This window comes from Mustela nivalis, assembly GCF_964662115.1.
Source record: "Mustela nivalis genome assembly, chromosome: 5".
In the NCBI taxonomy this organism is placed as follows: domain Eukaryota; kingdom Metazoa; phylum Chordata; class Mammalia; order Carnivora; family Mustelidae; genus Mustela; species Mustela nivalis.
The window spans coordinates 1,862,288-1,887,650 of NC_139024.1; the positions used below are offsets into that span (position 1 = coordinate 1,862,288).

Consider the following 25,363-nt stretch of genomic DNA (forward strand, 5'->3'; position numbering starts at 1 on the left):
CGCCTAAATTTATCTTCTTCCACAGGTGTTGGAGAGTGTCCAGCTAAACAGATCCTGTCCAAAGAAGACGCTTATCAAAACATTATAAAAAAGAAATAAGTGCAACTTTTTCTTTGATAAAATTCTCTTTTCATTTTCTGAGATAGACCTTGAATTCTAGAGAAGTGGAGTATTATTTGGCATTCGTTGGACACGTTGAAAGAATTGCTGAGGAGTGCCCTGCCCCATCTTTCTCACAGGGCTTAGCTGCTGCTGGTTTTTAAAATAATCAAAGTGGTTAGATAATTAATGCTTTGCTTTTTACGTATAACGTGAGTGTTTTCTTTTAATTTTTCATTTGCTTTCAACTTCATCGATTGAAATTTTGACATCTAGATCTTTTAACGTTTTAGGTACAAAATCTGAAACTATTTTACTGGCTTTATTTCTTTGCTTTTGCCTGTTAAAAAGATAGGCTTTTTCCCTCAAAAGATCACATAAGTACCCACTGACATTTCTTTTTTTATCTGACTTCTCTAACTATTATATATAAATATATTATTTGATATTTTATTATAATATTTATACATTATGATTATTATATATAACATTATCATGTGGTAAATAATGATTATGTAACACTCTTATATGTGACTTTCCATAGTTATTGATAAAATGATGTTCTTTCTCGGATGGTCTTAGAGCAACCAATTTGAATAGTGAAATGGAGTCAAACGGGGTTTTGGGAGAATATAGTTCAGGACTCGCGTTAGTTATTAATATCAATGTACCTAGCGCAGGCATATTGAAAGTTAAGCACCAGCAAATGTTTTGCAAACATAATTCTTCTTTTTAAAGTTTCCATTTAGCCACCGGACTCGATCTCTTCGGGGGGGAATGCAATGGATCTCTGCGTTCATAAATTGACATTCCACTGAAACTCTGGAATCCCCGAGGTCTCAAAGGTCATGTGCTGGGCGGTAGCGGCAGCTCACAGTGGCCCCAGCCAGGGCTGAGGGCCACTCTGAGCTCCGGGGCACGGGGCTATGCAGCAAGTTATCCGAAAAATTCATACCAGATCACCCTTTGTTTTTAAAGAAGACGAGGGTTTTTTCCTTTCCTCTTTCTTGCGAAAGCCCGAAGTTCTGACTTTTAGGTCCAAGGATAAGCAGCGGGCTTTGCTGGAGACACTGTGTGGGGTTGACTTTATTAACCATGGGCCGCAGTTGCCTGCTGGGGAGTTGGGAAGTTAGCAGGTGTCTGATCAAATGAGTACATGACCTGTTCTGAAATTAAATAGAATTAATATTTTCAAACACTCAGAAATGACATATTAAAAACATGAATTACAATAATTCCAAAAGATCTCAAAGCAGGGCCTGGTTTTGAGGTCAAAGTCTGAGCCGAGGCTCTGCCCTGTCCCTGGGGCAGGAAACTCGGAGGAAGGTAAACCAAGCTTGCCCCAGAACTCGGGCTGGTTTCACAAGAGGCTGCCTGACAGTGGAAGCAAGAAGAGTGTTGGGGAGAAAAGCGCAGTCATTTAAAAATGATGATGATGTCATACAGAAATATTAAGAGTGATTTGGGAGAATTCCTAGCTCAGGATGGATTTGAGAATATTCTCCATTTTCATGATCTTTGAGTAGTTAAAAAGGCTGATTTTCATGATCAGATTTTATGTGAACCTCCAGATTAATCGGATTTAACTTTTATTTTCCACTGGCTAATTTTTAAAAAAAATATTTCATTTACCTATTTGAGGAAGAGAGAGAGAGTGAGCATGTAGGAGCAGGGGGAGGGGCAGAGGCAGGGTGGGGAGGCAGCTCCCCGCTGAGCAGAGAGCCCGATGCGGACCCAGAGATCATGACCTGAGCCGAAGGCAGAGGCTTAACCCTCTGAGCCCCCCAGGCACGGTAACTTTGATTTTCAAAATAAGAAAGCTTCCGTTTCTGACCCAGCACCACTATTTAAAAATGCTGACTATCTGAATTGTTCTCTTCATTTTGCTTTCAAAGGAAATGTACATTAGAGATTTAAATGAGTTCTTTCTCTTAGAAGGGCAAAAATCCCCTGACACATACAAAGTAAGCATAGGCAAACTCGCTATTTGGTACAGTAGTTTTTACTTGATTTGAATCAGAACATCCTGGGGCAACTTTCTCAATTTACAAAATGTGTCCAGAGATGAGCTTTTTCTAAGACTGACTCTTCTCACCCTTCGGACAAAGCCTGCTCTTAGCCTTGGGGAGAGAGCAGCGCAGCGGATTGATTCACGCTTGCTTCCCTTCCGTCGCAGAGCACCTTTCTTTCTCTCCCTGCTGAGAGCGGGGTCTTGACACTAGAACCGCCCGTGTCTTCAAGTTCGAGGCAGCCTGAAGACCCTCCCCTCTTCCCCCCTTCCCTCCTAAGTCCTTCCTTCTAGCCGGGGCTTGCTGAGCGCCTACGAGGCACTGCGGGTACCTGAGGCCCCAAGACTCGGTTTCCGCCTTCAGAGAACCTGCCATTCGCTGGGGGAGAACCAGGTGAGCCGAGCAGGGAACGTCAGTCCCGTGACCGTCCAGGCAGCGCCAGGACCCGTCCCACAGCCGAGAAAACCGTCTCCACGCACGCGTTCCCGAGTGCACGCTGGCCTGCGTTTGCCGGGATTTCAGAGGGTGTCGCCGGTGCCGTTTTGCAAAGGCAGCCGCACCTGCCCATTTCGCTCCGGACACATCGTTTTCCTGGAACTTGGCCTGAATGGCATTCCTCCCCGGGGCTGAGGTCAGTGAGTCCTCCCGTGGAACACCTGTGGGACCTTGTTGCTTGCTGACCGGTGAGCGAGGCTCTGTGGCTTCGGAAGGAGCTCCGGCCTGGTTCTGTCAGGCTCCCCGCCTGGGAACCCGGCTGCCCTGTCGTGAGGAAGCCCAGGCCACGCGAGGAGGCCACCTGTGGGCGTTCAGGCTGAGGGACCCGCTGGGCTCCCAGCTTGGGGGTGGGACAGCCTTCACGACGGCCATCCCAGACATCACAGAGTGGGGACAGACAGCCTGCCATGCCCCCTCTGTATCCCCGGCCCCCAGCAGCGAGAGAGACGGTGGTCATCACCGTGGCTCCGAAGACCGTGCCCAGTGGGCCGGTCTGCTCTCCAGCTATGCAGCACCACAGCGAAGGAGCTCCAGGGGCTTCGAAACAGTCTGTCTTCCCGAGGCCGCCCTTTGGCCATGGGGGGACATACACGTGTGGCGCAAGGGACAACTGGAGGACTGGCTCAGAAACGGATAATTCCGGAAACACCGACGTTCGCGTGCGAAGAGGCGGGTTACAGCGCGCTCGTCCTCGGGGAGGATGCCGTCGCGAGCGTCCCTCTGGAGAGCTGGGAACCGCCTTCAAGGACCAGGGGCCGGAGTAGCGCCTTGATCACAGCCCGTCCGAGCTCTCAGGGAATCACAGCCCTTCTCGGCCCCGGCGAGGACCAGGGAAGGGAGCGGACGCTCCCCGATGGCGGCGCGTCCCCCGCGTCCACTCGGCCATCCCCACAGCGATGCGTGTGACGGACGCGAGAAGACGGAAGTCAATGAAGCCTGGTTCGTCTTCAGCAGGTCACGCGCTCGTAACCGAGCTAGCGTTGTAATCCGGGTCTGACGGACATGAGCGGTCGTTTGGTTGTTTTCCAACGTGAAGGGATACGCCGGCCTCTCGCGCGGTGCTGGGTGTTGGGAGCTGGATGACTACAGAGCCCCAGGCCAGCGGTTCTCAGAGTGGGGTTCCCTGGGGATCCTGCTCAAGGGTCCTCACAATCCAAATGGTTGTCGGCTCATACTGTTGTCGCTGTGCAGCGGAGTACAAATAACATCTGTAACGAAACCGCGACATCTTTGTGTCTGGACAGGCAAGCACAGCGGCTCCAACGCACACGTGGTCACTGGGTCCTTCACACTAAGGGACGGTGGCAATCGAAGCGCCAGTTTCAGCTACGGACAGTGAGTCACTCCAGTGAGTCTCAACCGTCGAGTGCGCAGATGGCGTCAAGCTCTGTTGCACGCAGAGGCGGTGACAGGCTGTCCCCCCAGAGCTCCTGCTGGAGCCACCCCCCCACCTCCCCACTGAGTCCCCCTTTTACTCAGAAGAACAAGTGACCCAGTAATCTGGGTCCTTGGAAGACATTTTCCAGAAAATGACTGAAGTGAGCCTGTCTCGTTGAGGGGAATAACTGACAATATTTCTTGGCAAGGACCAAATTTGAAGTTTTGTGTGAAAATTAGAATCTTGGAAAAGGTGTATTCACCACCACAAGCTTGACCGCTTCCCAATATTTAAAGACCCTTTTCTGAAGAGATTGATGATAATACTAACAACCGTGTCTTTTTAATATTGTATGAAATATGTCAACACCTGCAAGACCTGCGAAACCCAGTGAATCAGAACTTTCCGAAGGACCCCTGCTTGCGACTCCCAAACCTCGAATGAGTGAGGACCCAATGGGGGCAGTTCAGTGGAAGACAGGCTAGCGGATTTTAACGCTCGGGAGTGTGAAAAGCTCATGGATTCGCTTTCAGATTTCACGTCGCAATTAATCTCTAAGAAGTAAACGCGTCTCTGGTTGTGGTGTGTTACCAGAGGAAGAGCTCTTCCATGATCTGAAAATACAATTATCTTAAAATACTGTTCCCTTTCCGGACTCAACCAGGGCAACACATCGCAATGGACTGAAAGCCGAAGCAGACACGGGTCCAGGCTTCTTCTGTGAAGCTGACATGAAAGATATCTGCGAACGTACACTATTTCGGCACTTTTTTTAACCTTGTTTTTCATTTGGGAAATACATTTTCTCATAAAAGTATGTCGTTTATACTAACATGAAATGGATGCGTTCTTATTTTTGAAGGAATTAGTGCAGAATTTAAATACTTCTCAGGTTTAATTTCAAATGCAGTATTGCAGACATGACCCACGTAAGCCAAGGCTGGCTGGGCCCCTCAATAATTGGAAATGGATCCCAGGCCGCAGACGTTTGAAACCTGCTGCTCCAGGTAAAGGGAAGGCCCGAGGTCCTGGGGGGAGGGTATGCCAGCGCGGCAGGAGACGAACGCAGCACGACTACACGGGGAGAACTAGTGAGGGGCTTTCGTCAGAGCTGCATCTGCAGATGGGAAGGTGGGGCGTTGGGTGTGCTGAGGAAGCGCACCGGAGGGAAGGGGCTGTGGAGAAGCCGTTTCGGAGGCTGATACAAAGCTTGAGCTGTAGATACCATGATAAAGGGAAGGAAGAAGGTGAAACTTTGTGATGGCTGAATTTCTGGGTCAACTATGACGACCAGCTGTCTGTGCAAACACCCGGCAGATGCGGCTGCAGAGTCACTGTGTGGATTCACATTTTAAATCAGTCCGCTCTGAGGATCGCGCATTAATGTGGTGGGCCTCGTCCAATCAGATTAAGGCTTCAAGGGCAAAGACTGAGGTTTCCTAAGAAGGAGTTCGGCCTCTAGATGGCCTTCAGACGTAAGCTGGTGTCACTCGTCCCCGAGTGTCCAGCCGGCCCACCGGCTCCGCGGACTTCAGACTTGTCCGCTCCCCAGACCCCTGGAGCCGGTTCCTTACGATCCTCCTCTGTTCAGATGCCTGTGTTGGTTCCGCTCCCCGGGGGTCTTGCTGACAGCAAGTCTGAGACCAGTCATGGAATCAGGGATGGGCAGGAGCTGTCCCAGAGGACGGGGCACAAAGGCCCTGCAGGTGAGGGTGCCTTGCTCCTGGAGGAATTTCTGTCAGCCTCCGAGGGCCCCCCAGGCAGCTGGTGTTCACATGAAGGGTCGAGAAGCAGCTCTGCGGTGTAGACATTCAGGGTCTAGGACACCTAGTCAGGGTGTTGAACCCCAGCCGAGTGGTCCGCCTGCGTCTGCTCCGTCTCCTACCCTGTGCGACAGGGGGAGGACACGCCTTGCGAAAGATGACGTCCCATCAGAACTGTGGGTGGCAGGCGGCTTTGGGCGTGTGTGCTGTGGCTCTGCGGGCACTCGGAGGCCCCGAAACCAGTGGGAGCGACTGCCCGTCGGTGCCGGCCCCCTACCTCCCGCTCCTCCTGGGACCACGCGGGACGGGAAGATGTGTTCGCCTGCACCAGTGCCTGTCCTTGACCCGGGGAAGTGCCCAGGCCAAGCCCGAGTGGTTGGGGGGGTTGCGGCACAGGACAGACTTGAACAGTTGTTCAGGCCTGTGTTTGCTCTGAGGCTTGACCTCAGCCGGTTCGTCCGCTGAGTGGGTCTGAGTGACTGGTTACTCACGACCGGGGGCCTGGGCCGAGGCGGTTTGAGTGCTTCGTGCTTGCGTTTCCCTGAAGGCTTGACTTCCACCACAGCCACAGCCGCAGACGGAGGGCGGGGTGCTCCAGCGGGACGGTCACCAGAGGGGGAGTCTGTTTCGTCCCAGAGCCCCTGCGGACCGCCGTGGGCCGGGTGGCCCGGGCGCCTGCTAACAGGACACACGAGACCCACACCGCGGCCCGTGGAGGTCACGAATGGGGCGGGGCGGGGCACAGCCATGGAGGCCCGCAGATCTTCCCCAGGGGAGCTGGGTGGCCCCAGGGGCCTGGGAGGCGGGGCCCCATCCCCAGGCCCTGCAGAGGGAGGAGGGCAGTGCGGACGAGGAGGAAAGCGCAGGAGGAGGCTGGCCGTCCTGGCTAGAATCCTGCCCAGCGCCTCTAACGGAGGCTCGTGGACACACGGTCTCCTGTTAGTTGAGGTGGACGGCAGAGTGAGGGGACGCCCTGCGTGGCGCCCGCCGCAAGGAGTGTGGTCGCCCCTGTCACCAGGCGCTGACCAGGCTGATGTTCTCAAAAGTCCTTCAGTCACCTCCGTGTCTAGGGCGTCCGGGGGTTTGCAGCCCCCGTGATGCTCCCCCCAACCTTCCCCGCTCGGCGCGCACCGCGACGGGGAGGAGCCGCGTTTGGATGTTGGATGCTCCTGTCCAGAGGACGGCGCAGGGAGTGGTGGGGGGGCCGGGGCCAAATCTGCAGACACTGTTGGGGGCAGGATCCAGCACGGGGGGCAGGGCAGGCAGGACCGGAGCCAGGCCGGTGTCCCCGCGCCGCCCTGGGAGGCAGGGAAGGCCCCGCCGTGCGCCCCACGCTCCAGGCGCCTCCGAGGCTCCCGGTCCGTGGCCGCTGCGGCCTTGAACACTTGCCTTTTCCCTTCCGGAGCTGAGGTGGCTTCGCCCCTCACTTCCTCCCTTCAGTCCTACGTCTCCCTGCACTCAGCCGTCCGTGCTCGTGTCTCTGCTCGTGTGACTTACTGCGAGCTTGTAGTCTCCAGTCAGGCACCCGCTTCCCTGTCCGGAGCTCCTCCCGCACCTCAGGGGCCTGGACAGCCGGCCAGGAAGGAGAGGACGCGCGTGGCGACTCTCGGGGTGAACGATCTGAGGCCCCCACTGGGTCCGGCCCCAGGAGCCCTACTCTGGCCCTGCTCAGCTGGCGGGTCCTGCCATTCTGAGGTGCGTCCTGATCTGCAGAATGGGCTTGCGGTGTGGGGATGTGACGGGGGGAGGGGAAGCATGTGTCACGCACGGAGAATGACAGATTTGTCCCAGAGAGGTGGCATGACAGAGGCTGAGGAAGTGGCTGGAGCTAGGGCTGGGGGAGGGGCCGGAAGGTTCGAGGAGTCAAGCGTCCTCTGAGTGCTGGGACCAGATGGGAGGAAAGTCTCCAGAACCAGACAAACCAGTTGGTGTCCTGGTGTGGGACAGATTAGGAGCCTCTGTCATTCCTGAGTCCTGGAGGTCTGAGCAGGAGCATTTGGGGAGGAGCGTGGGGAGGGGGAGACGTGGCGCGTGTGGGCGTGGTAGGGAGGTAGTGCTGCCAACGGAGCCTGGACGGGTCGGGGCAGGGAGTGCAGGGGTGGAGCTGGGGGAGAAGGCTACAGGAGGAGCCCGGCTGTGACTGGGGACCTATTTAGGGCAATAGGCCAACTGTAGCCAAGGTGCTCGGGGAGCTGACAGACAGTGTGTAGTATGCGGTTCAGCGCTTAGTTTGGCCTCGGGGCCAGAGGAAGACGGTCACAGCCGGCTGGTGCTGGTGTGGTAAGGGACCTGTCGGCCATCCGCGGTGGAGACACTGCATGGCAGCCCTCTGAACATAGCCCACACCTGCCTGGTGCTGGGGGGGTCCGAGATGAAAGACCCTGTGTAAAGGACACAGCCCTGAGTGTAGTATGTGCCCCACCCCCCCAGAAGCCGCGGACCACGAGGCCTGGGAATTTGGTTGATGCTGTTTTAAACAGAATCAGACAGTCCCGTTACTCCCACGGGGCCACGGGGTTGCATGTCAGTGTCTCACCATCGCACCTGGTGTTACCTCCTCACCGCGTGAGCTTCGTTGTGCCTCAGATGATGATGATGATGACGACGGTGATGACGATGAAGGCTAGGTCAGACAAACAATCTGGTTCTTTTTTTTCTTGTTCTTGGGCTGCAAATCATTTTATTGATCGGCCCTAAAAGGAGGAGGTTGCAGGGAAAGAGCTCAAAGCAAGAGGATTCCGGGGCCCCTATGGAGAGAGGTGAGCCAGACTCAGAAAAGGCCACCTGTGCAGACTCGGGTTTATCTGACCGGGATGGTTCAGCTAACGCTTCTGACTGGAAGCAGGTTTCTCCCAGCTCAGAACGTCAGTGGACAGATACACGCAGAGGGCAGGAGGTTCGTCCACCTCTCATGACAGCTTTCACGTGCATGTGTTTGGGATAGATACTTTTGAAATCTTGAGCTGAAGCTAAAGTTTTCCTATTTTTGTTTCCCCAGTCATGCCTTCCATTACCCTGGGCTCCCAGCACTGACGCCCTGTGACCTTCCCTCCCTCCTCCATGGACTCATGGTGGGCACTGAGAGACTGGTCCCCTACAGGAGGGAGGACAGTGCTCCAGACCGCTGTCCACATGGTCTGCAGAAACAGGTCTCCCGCTGATAAAACTCTCACTTCCAGCATTGCCGCCATGAACCTCACTGGTTATAGCAACTCTCCCACTTCTCTAAAGAATCCCTCCCAGCTTGGAAACCCTAATTCTTGGTATTTCTCAAAAAAGACTCTCCCACTCCACCATAAACAAAACTATCTCATTCTCTATTCATGGGCCAAGCTGGGAGCAGAGTACTTGGGGAGAGACATAGTATGGCTTAGATACCATGTGTCTAAATATTTAGACAGTTGAGAGAGGCTGCAAGAAATTCCAAATCTGTGTAAGAATTGCAGTGTTCATCAACCCTATGGCAGCATTAGTCAGCAAATTATAAACTTAACTGGTCACAGCGTTACTGTTTATTCTTCTGTGTGGATGTTGGGAAATTCTCCACATGAAAGCAACAGAAGAAAGAGAAACAGAATACTGATTTAAAAATACCTAAATGGGATGATCAGACCTGCAGTTAGTAAAAAACTGATAGAATCCAGGCCTTGAAAGGACAAGTCCAAGGGATGATGGGGGCACGTTTGCAGCTGACCCTAAAGCGCACACACACAGGAAGTGCCAGGGCAGGAGCACGGCTTGTGTCGGCATGGATGACAAAAGAGTCAGGGGAAAACCCAGATAGTATCCAGAGGTCTGGTTCAAGCACAGTATGATGAGGATAGCTAACGCTGAACTGCTGCTTAAGATGAACCAGGCCCTCTGTGCGCATTTTCTCTTTGTCCTCACAACACTCAGAGAAGGAAACCAGGTAAAGTGATGAGGCTTTTTGACAGTCCAGTATGAGAACATGTTGACCTAAGATGCCAGGGTGACGAACATAGCCCCGAGCTCCATGGGGGAGGCCTGCAGATCCTGACATAGAACGGTGTAAGCAGTCTGGTCCAGGCTGGGAGAAGCACCACAGAGGGAGGTATATCAAAGCACACTGACTACGACTGCCCACTGGCTCTGGAACACTCAGGGCGGGCCTGCTTGTGCTGGCATGGGGAGGGCAGTGAGGGCAACAGATGGGGATAGCCAACTCTTCACTCCTTTAGTTAGACATAAAAGCCATTTGCGTGTTGAAAGGATAACCCTTGATGCTGATAATTTAACTCCGTTGAGTTCAGCTGTGCACGCAGCAAGTGAGGCAGAGATGCAGTAGCATACCCAGATGCCGCCAGGCAACAACATCTTGTCAGGAACGACCATGTGTGAAGATACTGCAGTGTCTCCAGAGCGGCTGAGAAGTAGCAAAATGGAAGCCAGAAGAGGGGCACTGTTTCATAATCATAGGAATTCTAACATAGCTCATGCTGATTGTTGTAGATCATCACGACAACCACAGATACCCCAGCTTTGTATCTTACTGTTTCCTGAGTTTTATTTTCATGGTGTGCTTTGTTTTGTATGTAAGTAGTAACTGCAGGATTTATAATAAAATATTACAAGCAAACACCACTCTGGATAAGTGGGTTAATGGTCCCTTTAAATCTCACAGGCACCCATCTTCTAAATCTTGGGAGAACTAGGGAGAAGTAAGAACATCTGTGGCTGGGAGTGTCTTCTGATACTGTGTAAATACCAGACCAGCTTGGAACAGGATTTGATATTATGCAAAAATGAATCAGAACAGCAGCATTCCTGAATTAAAAACAATTTTACTATTTCAACAAAATATGAGAGGCTTATTGACATTGGTATAAAGGCAGATGCAAATGGTGTCATCATTTATAATGTTAAAAATTAAAAATGTTAATCATCTACATATTTTAGCACAAAGATAATCATGTACTTTTAGAGCCCCGTGGTTTCCATAATGAATCCTTGCAATAATTAAAGAGGAAAATTTTAAAAAAAATCCTAATTCAGTTTCACATAGTAAACATTGGAAGTAATAAAAGCTTGGGAAAATTGTTTATGAAAAGATATCGATAAAGTAAATGAAAAATGTTTAGAAAGTACTATCCTCATCTTTAATACTACCTCTGCGACTAAAAGTAATCAAGCGTTTCAGACATGAAACACTTAATAGCACTTGAAAAAAAAAGGGTAACACTGATGTAGATGCTTCATTGTGAACTAGATGTTGATGCTGCAGAGTGAAAATACGTGTCTGCTGAAGCGTGAAAACAACTTCCGGGAAAACTGACAAACCCGGGCAGCATAATTTCAACTGTTACCGGCCACACTTCATCACTTTCACCTAAGAATATTGTAATCATGTATTTGAAGGGCAAAACACAGGGATTTGGAAGATAGTTGGATGATTTCATGATTTCCTGGGTGTGGAAAGGGTGCATGTAGTACATTTTGATCATTATTATTCGTCCTTTAACAATTTCCCTGGGAAATATTCCCAAGTAAAACACGTCAGGTGTGCATAAACAATGTCCCCATAATTATAATTACACTGGAATTGTAACTTAATTGTAATTAATTACATAGAGAGGGTATATTATTGCTACCCCATTTTCATTCAAGTTTCTGGATGTTTTCATTTAGGTTGTCTAAAATGACCACATTTGATTATATCTGGATGATTGAATAAAATATGTAAGTTGATCACCTTTTATCTTTGCCCCCAAAGCTTTATATTTGTTTCAAATATCAAGAAAACAGTGGAGAGAAATAAACACTAGGTGTGACGTAAATTGGGAGAGTTTGTGGGCCTCGTGGGTAGCCAGTGCAGCCGGGTGTCCGCATCTGTGCGGTTTCTCTAATAACAAGGTGGTTAGATATTTGAAGACGGGCTTTCGTAACACGACGCTCCAACAGAGGAGTCAATACTTTCCTTAGCATCGTAGGAAAGACTCGGTTCAGTCATTACAGCGAGGGTGAAGAAAGCTTTCACGTACTTATTCTTGTAGGCCGGAGACCCTCTGGATCGCCGTCCCCGGTCTGGGGCTTCCCCACACCCACTCCTGTCCTTGACACACACGGCACTTTCTCTCGTGCTCTGTTTAATATTTACTTTCTTTCCTCTACACCGTCAGGCCCCCAGGACAGAGAGCTCTCTTATTCTGTTGCTGAGAGTCGTGGCTGGTGTGTCCTGCACCCCTGGAACGGTGCCTCCCTCCTGGTGGGTGTTCGTTGTGAGCCAGTGAATATATAAAGTCAGCAAATGAGGCCAGGAGGGAAAAGTGCAGGCTGATATTCGAGGGAAGAAATCAGATACGACATTGGAAATGAAACATGAATACCTATTCCAAGAGGAAAAGCAGCCAGCTTGTCTAATAAATTATGTAAAAATGCACTTGGGGTCTAATTGGAAGAACTAAGAAAATAAAATGAAGTATTATGGTTTTCACATTTTTGATATTCTGGAATTAGGTGAAAGGCCATGTGAGGTTCTGAAGATGGAGAAAAGGCTGCCCGCTAACTGAACACGACAACGCAACAGCCAGTGTTTACGATCCAGTTTGACAGCGGAGACACTGGAAGCACGAAGTGCCAGACAGTGTTGCTGGGTTGGAGGAGTCCCTTAGACTCCAGCAAGCACTGACCAGGGTTTCTGTGCCATGAACAGGGTCATCGATGTCCAGAGAACTCCTCCTTGGAGACTAAAGTCACCTGATGACTGCGCATTTGGTACGGGTGTCGCCGCAGACGCCGTATAGACCCGGTCATGAACCGGTGTTCTTCCCGGAACACCTGTACCTACCGGAAATCGTCCCACACCTTCCAAGGCCCGTTGATGACTTGGAAAGTATTGGAAGGCTTGGATAAACAATTTGTGCTGGAATTCTTCGATCTGGGTAAGTGATTATGTATGAACACATGTTTATGGAATAATTTCATTGTCTAGAGAACCAGGGGGATATATTGTGCCATTTATCAACATCCTTGTGCTAATTAGCGCAGTTATTAACTATTCTGGCTGTTCCCACAGCACGGAGTGCCTGCATGGACGGAGACAGACAGAATGATTACAGCGATTCATGGGGCAGGTCTTCCTCTTTCCTGAAGGTGCTCGCGTCCTCGTACACGGCCCATGCCCGCGGGGCTGCCAGGTGAGTAACAGCCCACGGATGGCACCGGGAGTCTGAGGCGGCAGGAGGGTCTGAAACACTCGAAGCCTTGAGGTAGAGTGGAGCATGAGCCGGCCTGGCGTCAGGCTCACGGGAAGCAGAAGGGAGAGCAGAGCCTTGTCCACATCATCTGGAAGGTTCTGGGACGTCTGGGGCCATGGGCAGGCGGCATGGAGAAGGTGCCCATGGACAGGGCTCGTGGGATGGTGTGGGCTGCCGTCCAAGGTGTGATGTGCTCTACACAGTTGGGTCGGTGGAGAAGGACGTACTCTTGGAAGGCTTCGCCTCCTAAGCTGGGGCTTGGGTTTGCGTCCTAAGCTGGGGCTTGGGTTTGGTCTTGCAGGCAGTTTGGGGTGGCGCGTAGAGGAGGTGCCGGGACAGCGGTGGGCTGGGGTGGGGACTCAGCAGGAAGCTCGGAGTTTGGGCCATCCTGGACGGACAGGAACAGGGTCGTGTGGAGGAGGAAAGGTCTTTGGAAGCCACGGAGAGTGGGGGCGTCAAGAAGGAAGGAGCGGACAGTGTCACAGAGCTGGGGCCGTGTGTGGGAAGGAGGCCTGCCTGGTGGGGGCACAGCGTCCTGCAGGCAGTGGACGGATATCGGGGATCAGGACGTGAGAGGTGCCGCCGGGGAAAACAAAGTCCAGGGAGGCGTCTATGAGAAATGGCTGTAAGAGAACACGACAGATTTCTGGCCGCCGAAGCCTGGAGAGTCTTGAGGGTTTGCCCTGCCTGGAGAACAGCCGTGGCCGGCTGCTGCGGCCGCAGGAGGGACAGGCGCCCCGCAGCCCTCGCCGGCAGGGGTGAGGACGGGGGGGGGGGGGCGGACGCGTGGCCCCAGGCCTCCCTGGTTGTCCCCCCACGAGGCTCCACGCCAGCCGGGACTGGTGCTGGTGTCCTGCTCTGTCACCCCACGTCCTGACGCGCGGCGGCGATCCCCGTGTTTGGGGCAAGGCCCCGGGAGGCGGGTGTTCCCGTTCGCGGGACCGGAGGGCCCAGCTCCCGAGACCCCCTTCGGAGAATTCCGCTTCCTGCTGGGAGCCCTGCCCCAGGCGGTGGGACCGCAGAGGCTTTGCCGGTTACCTGTTAGTTTTCCGCGGAGGGTGGACGGGGGCGGGGAAGGGAGGGGAGACCCAGGCCCCGCAGCTCCTTCCTTCGTATCAGGCCACCTGGCGGGGTTGGCGACACCTGCTGCTGCCTTCCCGGCTGCGGGCTCCCGAGTCCCAACCCCGCGGCCTCCTCGCCTCTGCGCTCACCAAGCCTGGCCTTCGGTTCTCCTTCTTGTCCCGAAGTCACTTCCTGGTGAGTCTTGGGGACGGTGTCTGTGGGAGAAAAACATTGGCTGCTTCAGGGTAAGACCAGAAATGGAGGAAAAGAAGTCACAAGTGTATTTAGGACTAGCGTGCGGGGACCCACGCCAGACTTCTCTGTCACGTTACGACCCAGTTGTTAGAAAAGAGCCTGATTCTGTGGGGTGTCTGGGGGGCTCCGCCGGTGGAGTGCGTGACTCTGGATTTTGGCTCCGGTCAGGATCTCAGGGTCATGGGATCGAGCCCCCCGTAGGGCTCCCTGCTCAGCGGGGATTCTGCTGGAGACACTTTCTCCCCGCCCCTCCCCCAATAAATAAATAAAGACATAAATATTTATGTATATATTTATTTATTTTATATTATCGATTATATTTATTTATAAATGTAAATAAATACATCTTTTAAAAGATGTGCCCAATTCTGTATTCGTCTAGGCTGCCTTTGGTCACTTATTCTGTTTATTCAGTGAAAACTTGGTCCCTGTACAAAACTAGATAAAACCTTGACATATTATTTTTCATATCACGGGGGTGGGATGGAGAGAGGTGCTGTCTCCCGAGAAGCCAGACGGTTCCACAGAAGGCAGAGCGGCCGAGTGTCTCCACGACTGCCTCGCCTCCACCCACGTGCTCCGCAGAGCCGAGAGGAGGGTAGGAACCGGAGAAATCAGCAGGGCCAGTTTGGCCGCTTTCGTCCACAAGGTGGGCTGTAGCAGGCGCCACGGGAGCGGGCCACCAGGTAGGACTCCAGGTACAGGAGTCCCGTGCCGCCTGTGCGCCCGTGGCAGGGACCCACAGCCCCAGGACGAGGCCATCCAGCACTCGCCCAGCCCTGCGAGGTCTGCTGTGTTTGAGAGGCCTGCCGTCAGTCTCTGGAGCTTGGCCCGGCGCCGGACGTGACCTTGGGGGCCAACCCTCCACCTGATCGGACCAAGGATCCGTGCCCCGGGGAGGCCGTCTGCCTTGGGGGCCGTGCCAGGGACTGAGCTGGCTGGTGACCAACTGACCCCATCAGACCTGGTCTGGGGCACAGCGCGCTAGCCCCCAGGGGCAACGGCCCTCCTCCTGTAGGCTGGTCTCCAGGCCCATGGCTCACCTCAGCCCTGGCCTGGAGACCCGACGGGTGGGAGAGGCTTCCTGGGCCTCCAGTTCCACTGACCATCCCCATAACCTCCGGGTCCCAGCAATCTGGGCCCGTCGCCTCTCTGTCACCTTCTAGACCCTCCAAAAGGCAAGTGGGGAAAATGTTGATCCGCTAGTCACAAAATCCAAATAGTAATAGTCAGCAAAATGGCTCTGGGTAGCACGTGCGGCTTCCCGTGGAAACACGGCCCCAGCATGGTGGGCGGGCAGTGCTCTTTCCAGTCGTGGGCGCAGGCCGGAGGTCCCGGGGGCTCGCGAGGCTGGTCCCAGTGGGTCTGCGCGCCTTCGAAGAACATGAGCCTGGCTCTCAGGCCAGGGACAGAATGACCTCCATCCTGGCCTTGTGGGAAAGCAAGCCGGGGCGGGGGTGGGGAGGTGTTCAGGTCTGAACACGGGGATCGCGGCCAGTGGAGGTCAGATGGCCACAGAAAAGTGACAGGGGCGTTGAGTGACGGGCCCATCTTGGTTTGTGGGCTCTCAGGGGCATGCTGTCCTGCAGAAACGGGCCCACGTCCCCAGGAACGAGTCAGCTACGTCAGGGAAAAGTTGAGTCCCGCCAGTCCATTCCAGGATGGGCTCTGGGAGCTCGCCCCCGGGAGCCGGGCACGCATCTCCGGAGGAATGAGCGATGCTGGTCTGGGTCAGATTTGGGCAGGAGGTTCAGGGTGCTTCCTGGAGCCGCTTGTCCTCTTTCCGACCGACTCTGCCTTTGCGTGCCGGGACACAGGAGCACGCTGCTGCTGGGGGAGGCCGAAGGGGACGGAAGCCCTCGCTGTCAGTCTTAGGATTCTTGCTGCCCTGGATGCTGACCTTCTGCTTTGTGAGAAATGAGCCTGTCTAGCTGGCCTGCCTGAGGGGTGGAGCCCGGGCTGAGTTCTGGAAGGCTCCAAGCTCTGTCCCGAGCAGCACGTTACACTTGGAAGCCTGTTTGTCCCCAGGCCCTGTCCGCTGGGGACCCCGCTGCCCCCGTGAGAAGGCCAGGAGAAGCTCCCGACCCCATCGGGCTCAGTCTCCTTGCACCAACTGCTCTTCCTAATTGAGGCCATGGAGTATTTTTAGGTCTTGCTTGCGGTCCTGGGAGCTTCTGCCGTGGTGTGGAGCGTGGAGGGGAGCCCTGGGCACGAGCTTTTCTCTGAGAGACTTGAGTTTATGATTAATGCAGATATCTGAGGCCAGTGGGTTCTTTGAAGATGACTGCATTGGAGGTAACAAATATGGGATTCGAAATCCATCGGGATGCAGAGAAACCAAGCAGGAGTCATGTCCGGTAGAACGCATGTCGCACTGGAAACCTGGGTCAGGAGCGCACTCCCCTGGCTTTGCCCGGAGCGGCCGCGGCACATGGAGCTGCGAAAGGGCGGCCTCAGCCGCAGGTGTTGGGACGGGGTCCGACTCGTAGCAGATGCTCTGTGACGGCGCCGCGTGTCCACTGGGCACCAGCCTTTGGTCCTCCTCTGGTCCAGGACTGGCAAATCCAGGGGCCAGGGGAGAGTGACGAGGCTGGCAGGACCCACACCGGCCACCTGGTGGCCCATCTGGACTGTACGCACACCCACGGCCCCAGCCCGGCCGCGGGGCCGCCGCCACCCCGAGGGCTCAAGAAGCCTGGTCCCAAGGGAGGCCCTCGGACGAGGCGAGCCGCACTCTCTGCCGCCGCACACTCCGTACACACCAGCTGCCGCTCTTCAGCCAGACGGCGGCTGAGCCGGCCTCCGCCGGGAAGGAGGAGGAAGACGGTCAGGCGTCGAACGTCCCACGGGTGCCATCAATGGTGTCATTTCAAAACCGAGTGGGTATCTGGATCACTCTTTCTTGTCTTCATCCTGTCGTTGGTCTGCAGCCCTGTCCCGAGGGGGCAGCTTCCCAGGAGCGTAACGTGGACGGAGCGCAACGACAAGGGAGCTGGGGCGTGGCTCTACGGAGCCCACTGGAAGGCTGTGTCTGTTTGAAAACCCAGCGGCCATGTGCGTCAGCTGTTGATCAAGGCTGTTTTCCTCTCTTCGCTGCAGATGGAAACACAAAGACTCCATTGTGTCCTGGGCTCACGCTGTCCCTGGCTGTCCCCGGGCGGTAGCCTGCCTGCTGGCGTTTGAATGCACGCGGTGTGACACACGCGAGAACGAGCTCTCGGGCCATCCCGACTTCACACGGGAGCCAGGAGCGTGTCCCTGGTCACAGGGTCGGCTGCCCGGGCCGTGGGTGACTGGACCGGCCCGGTTATCATTTGACTAATCCATACAACCCACTCCCATGTCCCTCCCTTTTGGGTGGTTCATCACAGAACATCCCATGAGTCTCCTTCCGTAGGTGAAGGTGACGCCGTGGCAAAAGGCAGCGTTGTTGGAACTCGGGGATCGTGCGGGGAAGAGCAGAAAGGTTCTCCTGGGGGGCGGGAGGGTGGTGGAGGTGTGGGGACGGACGTCAGGGTGAGGACGACGAGGGCCCAGAGGAGGGGTCGGCAGGGAGCTCGACCCCGCACACAAGCAGGAGAGGGCTGTCAGCCAGACGCGAGCGCGTCCGACCCGAGCGAGCAGCCCGGTGCGCGTGATCACGCCCGCGGCAACGTGCGTCTTCACGTCTTCCTTCCCTGCCCCCTCGTCCGGACGGCGGCCCGAGGCTTGTCAGGGCCAGAGCTGCAGTCATGCGGAAGGACAGAGCCACGGAGGAGAGACGGAGGGACGGGCAGCCTGCGGGCGGGTGGCCACGACCTCGCACCCTGGGCGGATGGAGGCGGTGCGGCGTGCTGGCTGAGAGCTAGGCTGTGGGGCCTCGCTCCCGGGTCCGCCAACCCAGGGCCCCAAACCCTCTCCATGGGGCCTTGGGGACTCTGGGACAGCCCTGTCTTCTCGGCGGTGAGATGTTGATGGAAACAAGGCTGTTGGGAGCGTGAATGAATTCATCATGGAAGAGCTCGGAACAGTGTCTGCCGCGCGATTATGGTCCTCATGTCCCCATTTTGAACCAAGGGACAGAGTGTCCCCGCTTCTCGCCGCCGAGGCTCACTGGGCAGGAGACAGATGGCGCGAGCTCCGTTCGGGACACAAATCACACGGACTCCGGACAGAGGGAAGCGGAACTGAGGACGGGGCCCCGGCTCCCCACAGTGTCAGAATCCTTCCTCGCCTCTGACCTCGGCCCTTCAAGGCCGACAGGAAGCTGGGGCCGTGCAGAGCCCGAGTGAGTTTCTGAGCGAGGCTCCAGCTGCCCTTCCCCCGCGGTGCCCTCACGCCCCTGCCCCGAGGCTCGAGGTCAACACCGTCCACGTCTGCTCACTTGGCTCCCGCTCAGCTCCCAGATCTGGGAGAACTTTCCTCAGCCAGACGGAAGGACGGACGTGGGACAGAGAAGGTTCCAGAAGGGAGACTTGACCTCCCGCTGAGGCCCCAGTGAGTAGGGGTGAGGGTCTGCGAGGGGCTGTCCTGCTGGTCGTTCATCAGGGCTGTGGGACGCAGGAGGGGACAGGGAGAGCTTGCTGGCACCGCCGGGTCTCTCTGCGGGGGGGCGGCAGGCCGTCTCAGCGGGGACGCTCTTCTTGACCTGGAGATCTCCGTCTCTCCATGGCGCCCGATGTGATTTCTGTCCGCACAGCCGACGAGCAGCAGTGAAGGTAGACGGGCCCACGGGGACGACCGGGAGATACTCCCACAGGCTCGGACCTAGGAAAGATGAACCGTCCTTAGCGAGCAGAGCAGAGCCCACATGGGACGAGAGGGACGACGGCTTCGGCACGGCCCAGGTCCCACGTCGGCCCCTTTGCTGCCGAAGCCTGGAACGGCGTCTGCGTGCCCGCCGCCCTCAGAGCCCAGCTCCCGGCCGACCACGGTCCGGTGGCCGCTGTCTTGCCGCAGGGCCGGCCGGCAGGGGAGGGCTCGTAGCTCTGCAGAGAGCTTTCCGCGCACACGCCCACCTGCTCGGCAAACATCTCCGTGCTGGACAATCAGGGAGCTGGCCCTGCGGGAACCCTGCTTTCCTTCGCCGCCGCTGCAAGCTTGACGAGCTGCCTCTGGCTGGCCCCCCCTTAGCCCTGGCCCTCAGCCCCCCACTGCTCGGCCAGGCCCGCACTCCTGCCGCTGTCTCTCTTCAAACCTCGGCCCGGGCCCGGCTCCCTGCCCTTCCCCCAGAGCCCGCTCCTGCTTCCCTCCCACCCCCCTGGGCTGCTCCCTTCGGCCTCCCCTCCTGACTCCTTCCCGGGCCTCTCAGTGTCTCAGGCCTGAGCCCGTCCTTGCTTCTCCTCCCTGCACTAGCCCCCCCAGCACCCTCAGCTTTGTGCCCGGCTCCGTGCGGCCCCCTCTGCCGAAGCCCAGCTCTCAGCTGCCTCCGGGCCTCTCCACTTAGACCGGGGCTGAGAACCCTGCCCCGAGCCTGCCTCTGCGGGCGGTGAGGGGCGCTCAGCCGCACTCGGCTCCCACCCCACGCAGCATCGGATGGCTCGGCTCACCGGACCGTCCCTCCGGAGACTGGTCACTGCCGGCTCTCTGCAGGGACGATCTCTACGATCTGCATTCAGTCTCGACGACATCTTATGCACACTCCCCCCATTTTACAGATGAAGTAAGAGGTCTGGGAGGCCTATCTGGGGCCAAGGTCAGGGGCCAGCTTGAGCGACACTGTGTCCTGCCTCCTGATGGCTCGCAGGCAGCTGGGGAAGAGGGGCTGTTTCACGGTGACATGTCCCAAGCCCAGTGTCTGGGCGAGTGGAGGCCGTGGGGAGCCCCATCGTGGACAGAATCGCTCCCCTGCTTCCATGGCCTGGTTCCAGATCAGGACAGCAGCTCAGAGGGATACTGCTTGTCTGCTTGTTCAAGCCAAACATTACTTTTCTGGAGAGGGTTTTGTCCCAGGCTGGACGGAACGCTCTGGAGTGGCAGCCTGTGTAAGTTACGCTTGTTTTTTGTTTGTTTGTTTTGTTTTGCTTTTTTTGTTTTTGTTTTTTTTTAAGATTTTATTTATTTATTTGAGAGAGACAGTGAGAGAGAGCATGAGCGAGGAGAAGGTCAGAGGGAGAAGCAGACTCCCCAAGGAGCTGGGAGCCTGATGCGGGACTCGATCCGGGAAGTCCGGGATCATGACCTGAGCTGAAGGCCGTCGCTCAACCAACTGAACCACCCAGGTGCCCAAGTTACGCTTTTTTTTAACTGACTCAAACAAGCTCGGACTTCCAGCCCAGCCACGGACTCCTGCGTGAGGGACAGACCCGGCACCTCCTTCCCGCGCTGCTGGTCGTCCTGGGGGGCTTGGGGGCCTGTGCCTGTGTGAGCAGGGCAGGCAGGTCCTGAGCACGGAGGGCTGAGGCTTCTAGGTCCATGCATGGGGCCAGCGGGGCTCCCTGCGTGGGCACTAGAGCCCCTGAGGCCCGTGAGGACTCTGGCTGCAGAGGAGCGATCCTAGGGCCCCACTCTGCCAGGCTGGGCTCCCACCCCCTCCTCACACTGTCCTCAGGGTTTTGCTTTTTGGCTTCTGGGAGTAGCACTGGGCACAAACCACCCTTGGGACTAACCCTGGGGCCTGGGCCGCCTCCCCTGACAGTCTTTGCCAGCAGCCAGTGGCAGCGCCAGTGAGGCCCTCCTGCTTCCCTGGGCTCAGCAGTCAGCACGCCGTGGACAGCCGTGCACGGGGCTCCTCACTCACTGGTCTAACTGGTGTCAGAGAGGCCGTGAGCTAGTGCCGCAGAACGGGACTGGCGACGCCCGGCCTCGCACCCGGTGGCAGGCTGTGGACACGGGCGCTGTCAGGCGCCATGGGCCTCCCGTGGCAGGGCACCTGTGGCTGGGAAGCCAAGCCATTGGCCAAAGTGAAGGCCTCACGGATCTCGCCAGGAGCGGCTCCGTCCGCCTGGTGCACACTCGTACCGCGATGCGACTCCCGCACGCGCCTCCCGGCCCCGCGGTCTGTGAGCATGGAAGGTGGCGAGGGCCCCGGTGTAGCCCCTGGGAGGAGGAAGAGCTCCAGGAGCAGGGACAGGAAGGTCTTCCGAACACGACACCATGCCAGCTGGGTGGGAGGAGGGGCCAGAAAACATGCCTGCTCCCACGCACGGGTGCGCAGATGGCGGGCCCGCGGCACACGTGTCGCGCGGCGAGTGGATGGGGCAGAGGAGGCGGGCCAGCATGCGCCCTCACACCCCACTGGATGTTGGAGTCCGTCCGCGGCCGGCGGCCGGACAGCAAGTGGGAGACTCAGCGCAGCTCCAGGTCCGGCCCCTCCTGTTGCCCGTGGGCGCCCACGGTGCCCTTTGAGGCGGCTCACACCCCCCCTCGCCCCGACGCCGCCACCCGGGTTTGAGGGCTGCGCCCGGCATCTCTGGAGCGCGCGGTCCACACGGTTATTAGAGCGTTTACTTCCCTCAGCTGTGTGTGAGTTAGTAATTAGCCTGCCTGTCTCCCCTAAATGACAGCCCTCCGGACAGGAGGAGCCTGTGGCCCTCGTCGCGGCGCCTCGCACAGACTCGGGGATCGGACAGACGCCAGCAGCGGGAGGGTACTTCGGGGACCCCAGGAAGGCTCGTGCCTCCGTGGTGTGGTTCGGAGATGGGGTCGGTGGCGGGGTCTCCCTTGGGTGAACTGGGGTGTGGGGACTGCGGGACCCAATGCCAGCGTCTGGGGGACCATGGAAGGCCACAGAAAAGCCCAGGCCGTGCCCAGCCACGTGCCGCCCCAGCGTGGGGAGGTGTGGACAGGCTGGACCCCGGGCATCGGCTGAGTCTGAACTTGGGATGTCCATATGCAGGCAAAGACCCGTCCTACGCTCCACTTGGTCAGTCCTCATAGTGTGTCTACACGATGCCAAACAGTGGCACGACTTCACCAATTAAAAAAAAGTCATGTTCCACCAATGAAAATGGGCAATGATAATAATAATTAATGCAGTTTTGGACTCGATCGAAACTTGGTTAACTTGATAGATGTCTCTTGCACCCGGGACACTGAGGCCTTCTTAGGAGAGATGCGGGGGTGCAGAGGCGGCAAGTTCTCCGGTGGAGGCAGTCCAGGCCTGCTGGGAATGGAAGGGTTAACCCCAAGGGTGGTTTGTGCCCAGTGCTACTTCTAGAAGATGCCGTGACCTTCCAGCAGTTTACTCAGTGATCCGACGCTGCTTTTCATCCTGAGATTCCCAAGCTTGAGGTCACCTTCCTGTCTCCTGGGCCCCATAAGGGGTGAGGTGTGGCCCCATAAAACCAGGCAGTTGTAGGTGAGATTGAAGGCAGCTTTGGTGGCAACACCTTTGCCCCAGTGAGTCATGAAATCCTGATCTTCCAAAGCAGGAAGGGTTTTTGGGGGTCACAGCCTGGCACCCTTCGTGCTTGGGGACCGTGGTCAGGGCCCACAGAGCCGAGCCGTCTCGCAGGCTTGAGCTGATCAGCCTTTTCCTTCTGGCCCTCAGGTGTCGTGTAAGCTCCGTTTCTTCCCGTCTGCCACGCAGCTGAACTTGCCACCATTCCAGTTAAGAGAACAACCCAGTTTCAGACCTCACAAGCCTCCGGTCTGCACGGAGGATTTCAGCGTGGTTGTGTAGTCCCTAACCCGGGCACTGACGGAGGAGGGAATGGTAACAGGAGTATTACCTGTGACGCCGAAGTATTACAGTGATTTTACGCTGGATGAGGCTTTCTGGGCGTCACACAGGCCGAGCGTGTGACAGCATGTATGGTCACCACGTCCTTCCAGAAGGCCCAATTTCATGGGCCGCTCGCAGGGGAGCGCGGGACACACAGAAAGGCGCCCCTTGGCCCCCGGCCACCCAGCGCGTCCATGGCACAGACTGCAGGGCTCCCCCCGCCGTGGGCGGACCCCAGAGAACTGTTTCATTCATGTGAAGCATTTTATTAACATTTTTCAAAGGGCGAAAAACACTTCTGATCACATCCTTGCATTTTGCTTTAAACTTAACAGTTGTGAAATAATAATAATACTGAATAAAAACCCTAAAGTTGTTTTCAAAAGTTCAACGTGTTGGCCTGTGAGTGGGAGGATTCGTCAACTCGTGTCCGGTGCCAGGAGGGAAGCTCTCCCTGACAGCTCAAGCCGCCTGCTGCATGTCCTGGTCCCCAGGGGCCCCAGACCCGAAGGCCCAGCTCTGTGGGTTCCCACACCCTCCGTCCTGGGCGGGACCCGCCGGCCCACACTCAGCCACGCTCTTCCCGAATGAGCAGCTGTTCTCCGGAGCGCGGGCGCGGCCACCCTTGGGAACGCGTGATCCCAGGTCCCCACCCGCCGGCTGGGGCTCGGCGACATCCCGGTCCCCCAGGCCTGGGCGCTCTGTCATTGAGAGGTCCTGTTCTGAGATACGGTCTCAGTTTCTGAGGTCTCTTCCCAAGCCTCCGAGTTCTATGATTCATGCTCTCTTTGAAATCCTGGGGCCGGTGCAGGAGGTCGAAGTTAATGTGCGACCTAATTGGGGCAGGTTCTCCTCCGAGCGCGGCCGACGCCCAGGCAGCAGCACCGGCCTGGGACACTCGGTTTTCTCCTTTTGTTGGTTAATTCTCGAGATGGGTTTGGATCTTATTCATACGTTTCCTCAGTCTAAACCCAGGTGCTTTACCCCACAGTCCTGGGCCAGGCCAAGGGTGGGCGGTGCCCGATGTGAGCGCTGGGGGCCCAGGGCTGGACATTCAGCACCGAGCTCCATGGGATAGGACACAGGGTGGTGGGGGGGTGGGTCAGCATAAGCTCCAGTGGGGCCAGCGACCCGGCCACTAGGACACGGGCAGGATGGCCTCACGCTGACCAGCGAGGTCGAGGACCCCGGCTGCGTTTGTTGGCACGTGTCTCAGCGCGGAGGGGACAGCTCTGTGTCTGCATCTGGGACCTCCTGTGCTGGGGAAACAGCTGGTGCCTTCAGTGCTGTTGGTTGACTGTGCTCGTTGTGTTTACCTACAACTGTCTTAATGTCACCTGGAAAGTTTGGAGAGTTTTGTAAGGACGGTCTGGAATGTGAAAATCTCTGTCTACTTTACGCCAGAGGAAAACTCACCGGGTTGAGGAGGGCGGGGCGAGGTCATGCCTTCAGCCCACACATCCATGAGCCTGGGCATGGCGTGGCGGGGTCTGCTGTTCCACAGGGTCTAACCGTAACCCCTTCTCACATGGGGAACACTTTCACACGCGGCTGGAGAGGGTTGGGACCCTTTCCCTGTTTACAGATGAGGCATAGGTTCCGGGAGCAGGGCCAGGCCCCAGGTCACTGGGCTGGCTGATGACAGAGAGATGCCAGGACCCCGCTAGGGGCTCACACCTTCCAGTGCCTGTGCCGTCCCCAGGGGCCCACACGCCTCGACGGGGTCCGTGAGCACGAGGAAGGACTGGGCCTGGGCATCTGTGGCTCCTCTCCCTGGTGAGAACAGGTCTAGCTTTTACCCAAACTGCAGAGGAGAACTCTGGGAAGCCACGAACGTGCAGAAACCATGAAAATACATGATTCTGAGCAACTGACTCTCCAAGCTTCCTTCCCAGGGTGGGGAGCTGTCCTTCCCGGGGTGGTCCCCAGGTGGCCCCCTGGAGGGTCCACGAGGGACCCTGGATCTCGCCCCTCGGGCTGATTTCCACCACCCACGCTCGAGCCGGCTGTGAGGCTCTTCATGGAGGTGCCCTGGAAGTTGAGAGGGCCGAGTGGCCGGCAGTGGTGGTCAGGACAGGATGCTTGAGGAGGTGGGGACAAGAGTGTGGCCGGGGACGCTGGGCACCGAGGATGCAGGTGACACGTCATGGGTTGTGCCCTGCGGGGAGGACCTCGCTCACGTAGCAGGCGTCTGCGCTTATTGGAGCGAGTCTTAGTGCCCTCACTCACCATGCAGGATTCACAGATCCTCCTGAGGTTGGGGCTGAGGTCCCCAAATACAGCCGCAGTGCTGGAGCGGCCTCTGAGCTCTGGCCGGCCCAGGACTGACACGTCACTCCCTCCCCACCACGCCCTGGGGCCGGTCACACTGGTTAGGCTGCTTTTCCACCTCCGGATTCCAGTGAGCTCAACGCTCATGCAAGGAGGTGTGCCCTTTCGTCCAA

The 25,363-nt window shown here is 56.5% G+C and overlaps 1 protein-coding gene and 1 long non-coding RNA gene across 4 annotated transcripts; one reads left to right on the plus strand and one right to left on the minus strand.

The window, feature by feature from the left end:
• Positions 1–808: 808 nt before the first annotated feature.
• On the plus strand, positions 809–23,310 carry LOC309864736 (uncharacterized protein). 3 transcript variants are annotated; one of them, XM_082730519.1, is made up of 5 exons: positions 809–2,063; positions 2,599–7,439; positions 12,415–12,643; positions 12,855–12,898; positions 22,746–23,310. In XM_082730519.1, the coding sequence occupies exons 3-5, from the start codon at positions 12,514–12,516 to the stop codon at positions 22,875–22,877; spliced, it is 306 nt and encodes a 101-aa protein (XP_082586645.1). In that variant the 5' UTR covers positions 809–2,063; positions 2,599–7,439; positions 12,415–12,513; the 3' UTR covers positions 22,878–23,310. The 3 variants fall into 3 exon arrangements, 2 of the variants coding, with proteins under 2 accessions (XP_082586645.1, XP_082586646.1); XM_082730520.1 differs by lacking the exons at positions 809–2,063; positions 2,599–7,439 and having other exon boundaries at positions 11,564–12,643; XR_014311722.1 differs by lacking the exons at positions 809–2,063; positions 2,599–7,439; positions 12,415–12,643; positions 12,855–12,898 and adding exons at positions 15,703–18,751; positions 18,954–20,238.
• Positions 21,684–24,782, minus strand: LOC309864747. The gene is made up of 2 exons (XR_014311738.1): positions 24,336–24,782; positions 21,684–24,256 (listed from the first exon to the last, which is right to left on the minus strand). It is a non-coding gene; the product is annotated as an uncharacterized lncRNA (long non-coding RNA).
• Positions 24,783–25,363: the final 581 nt, after the last annotated feature.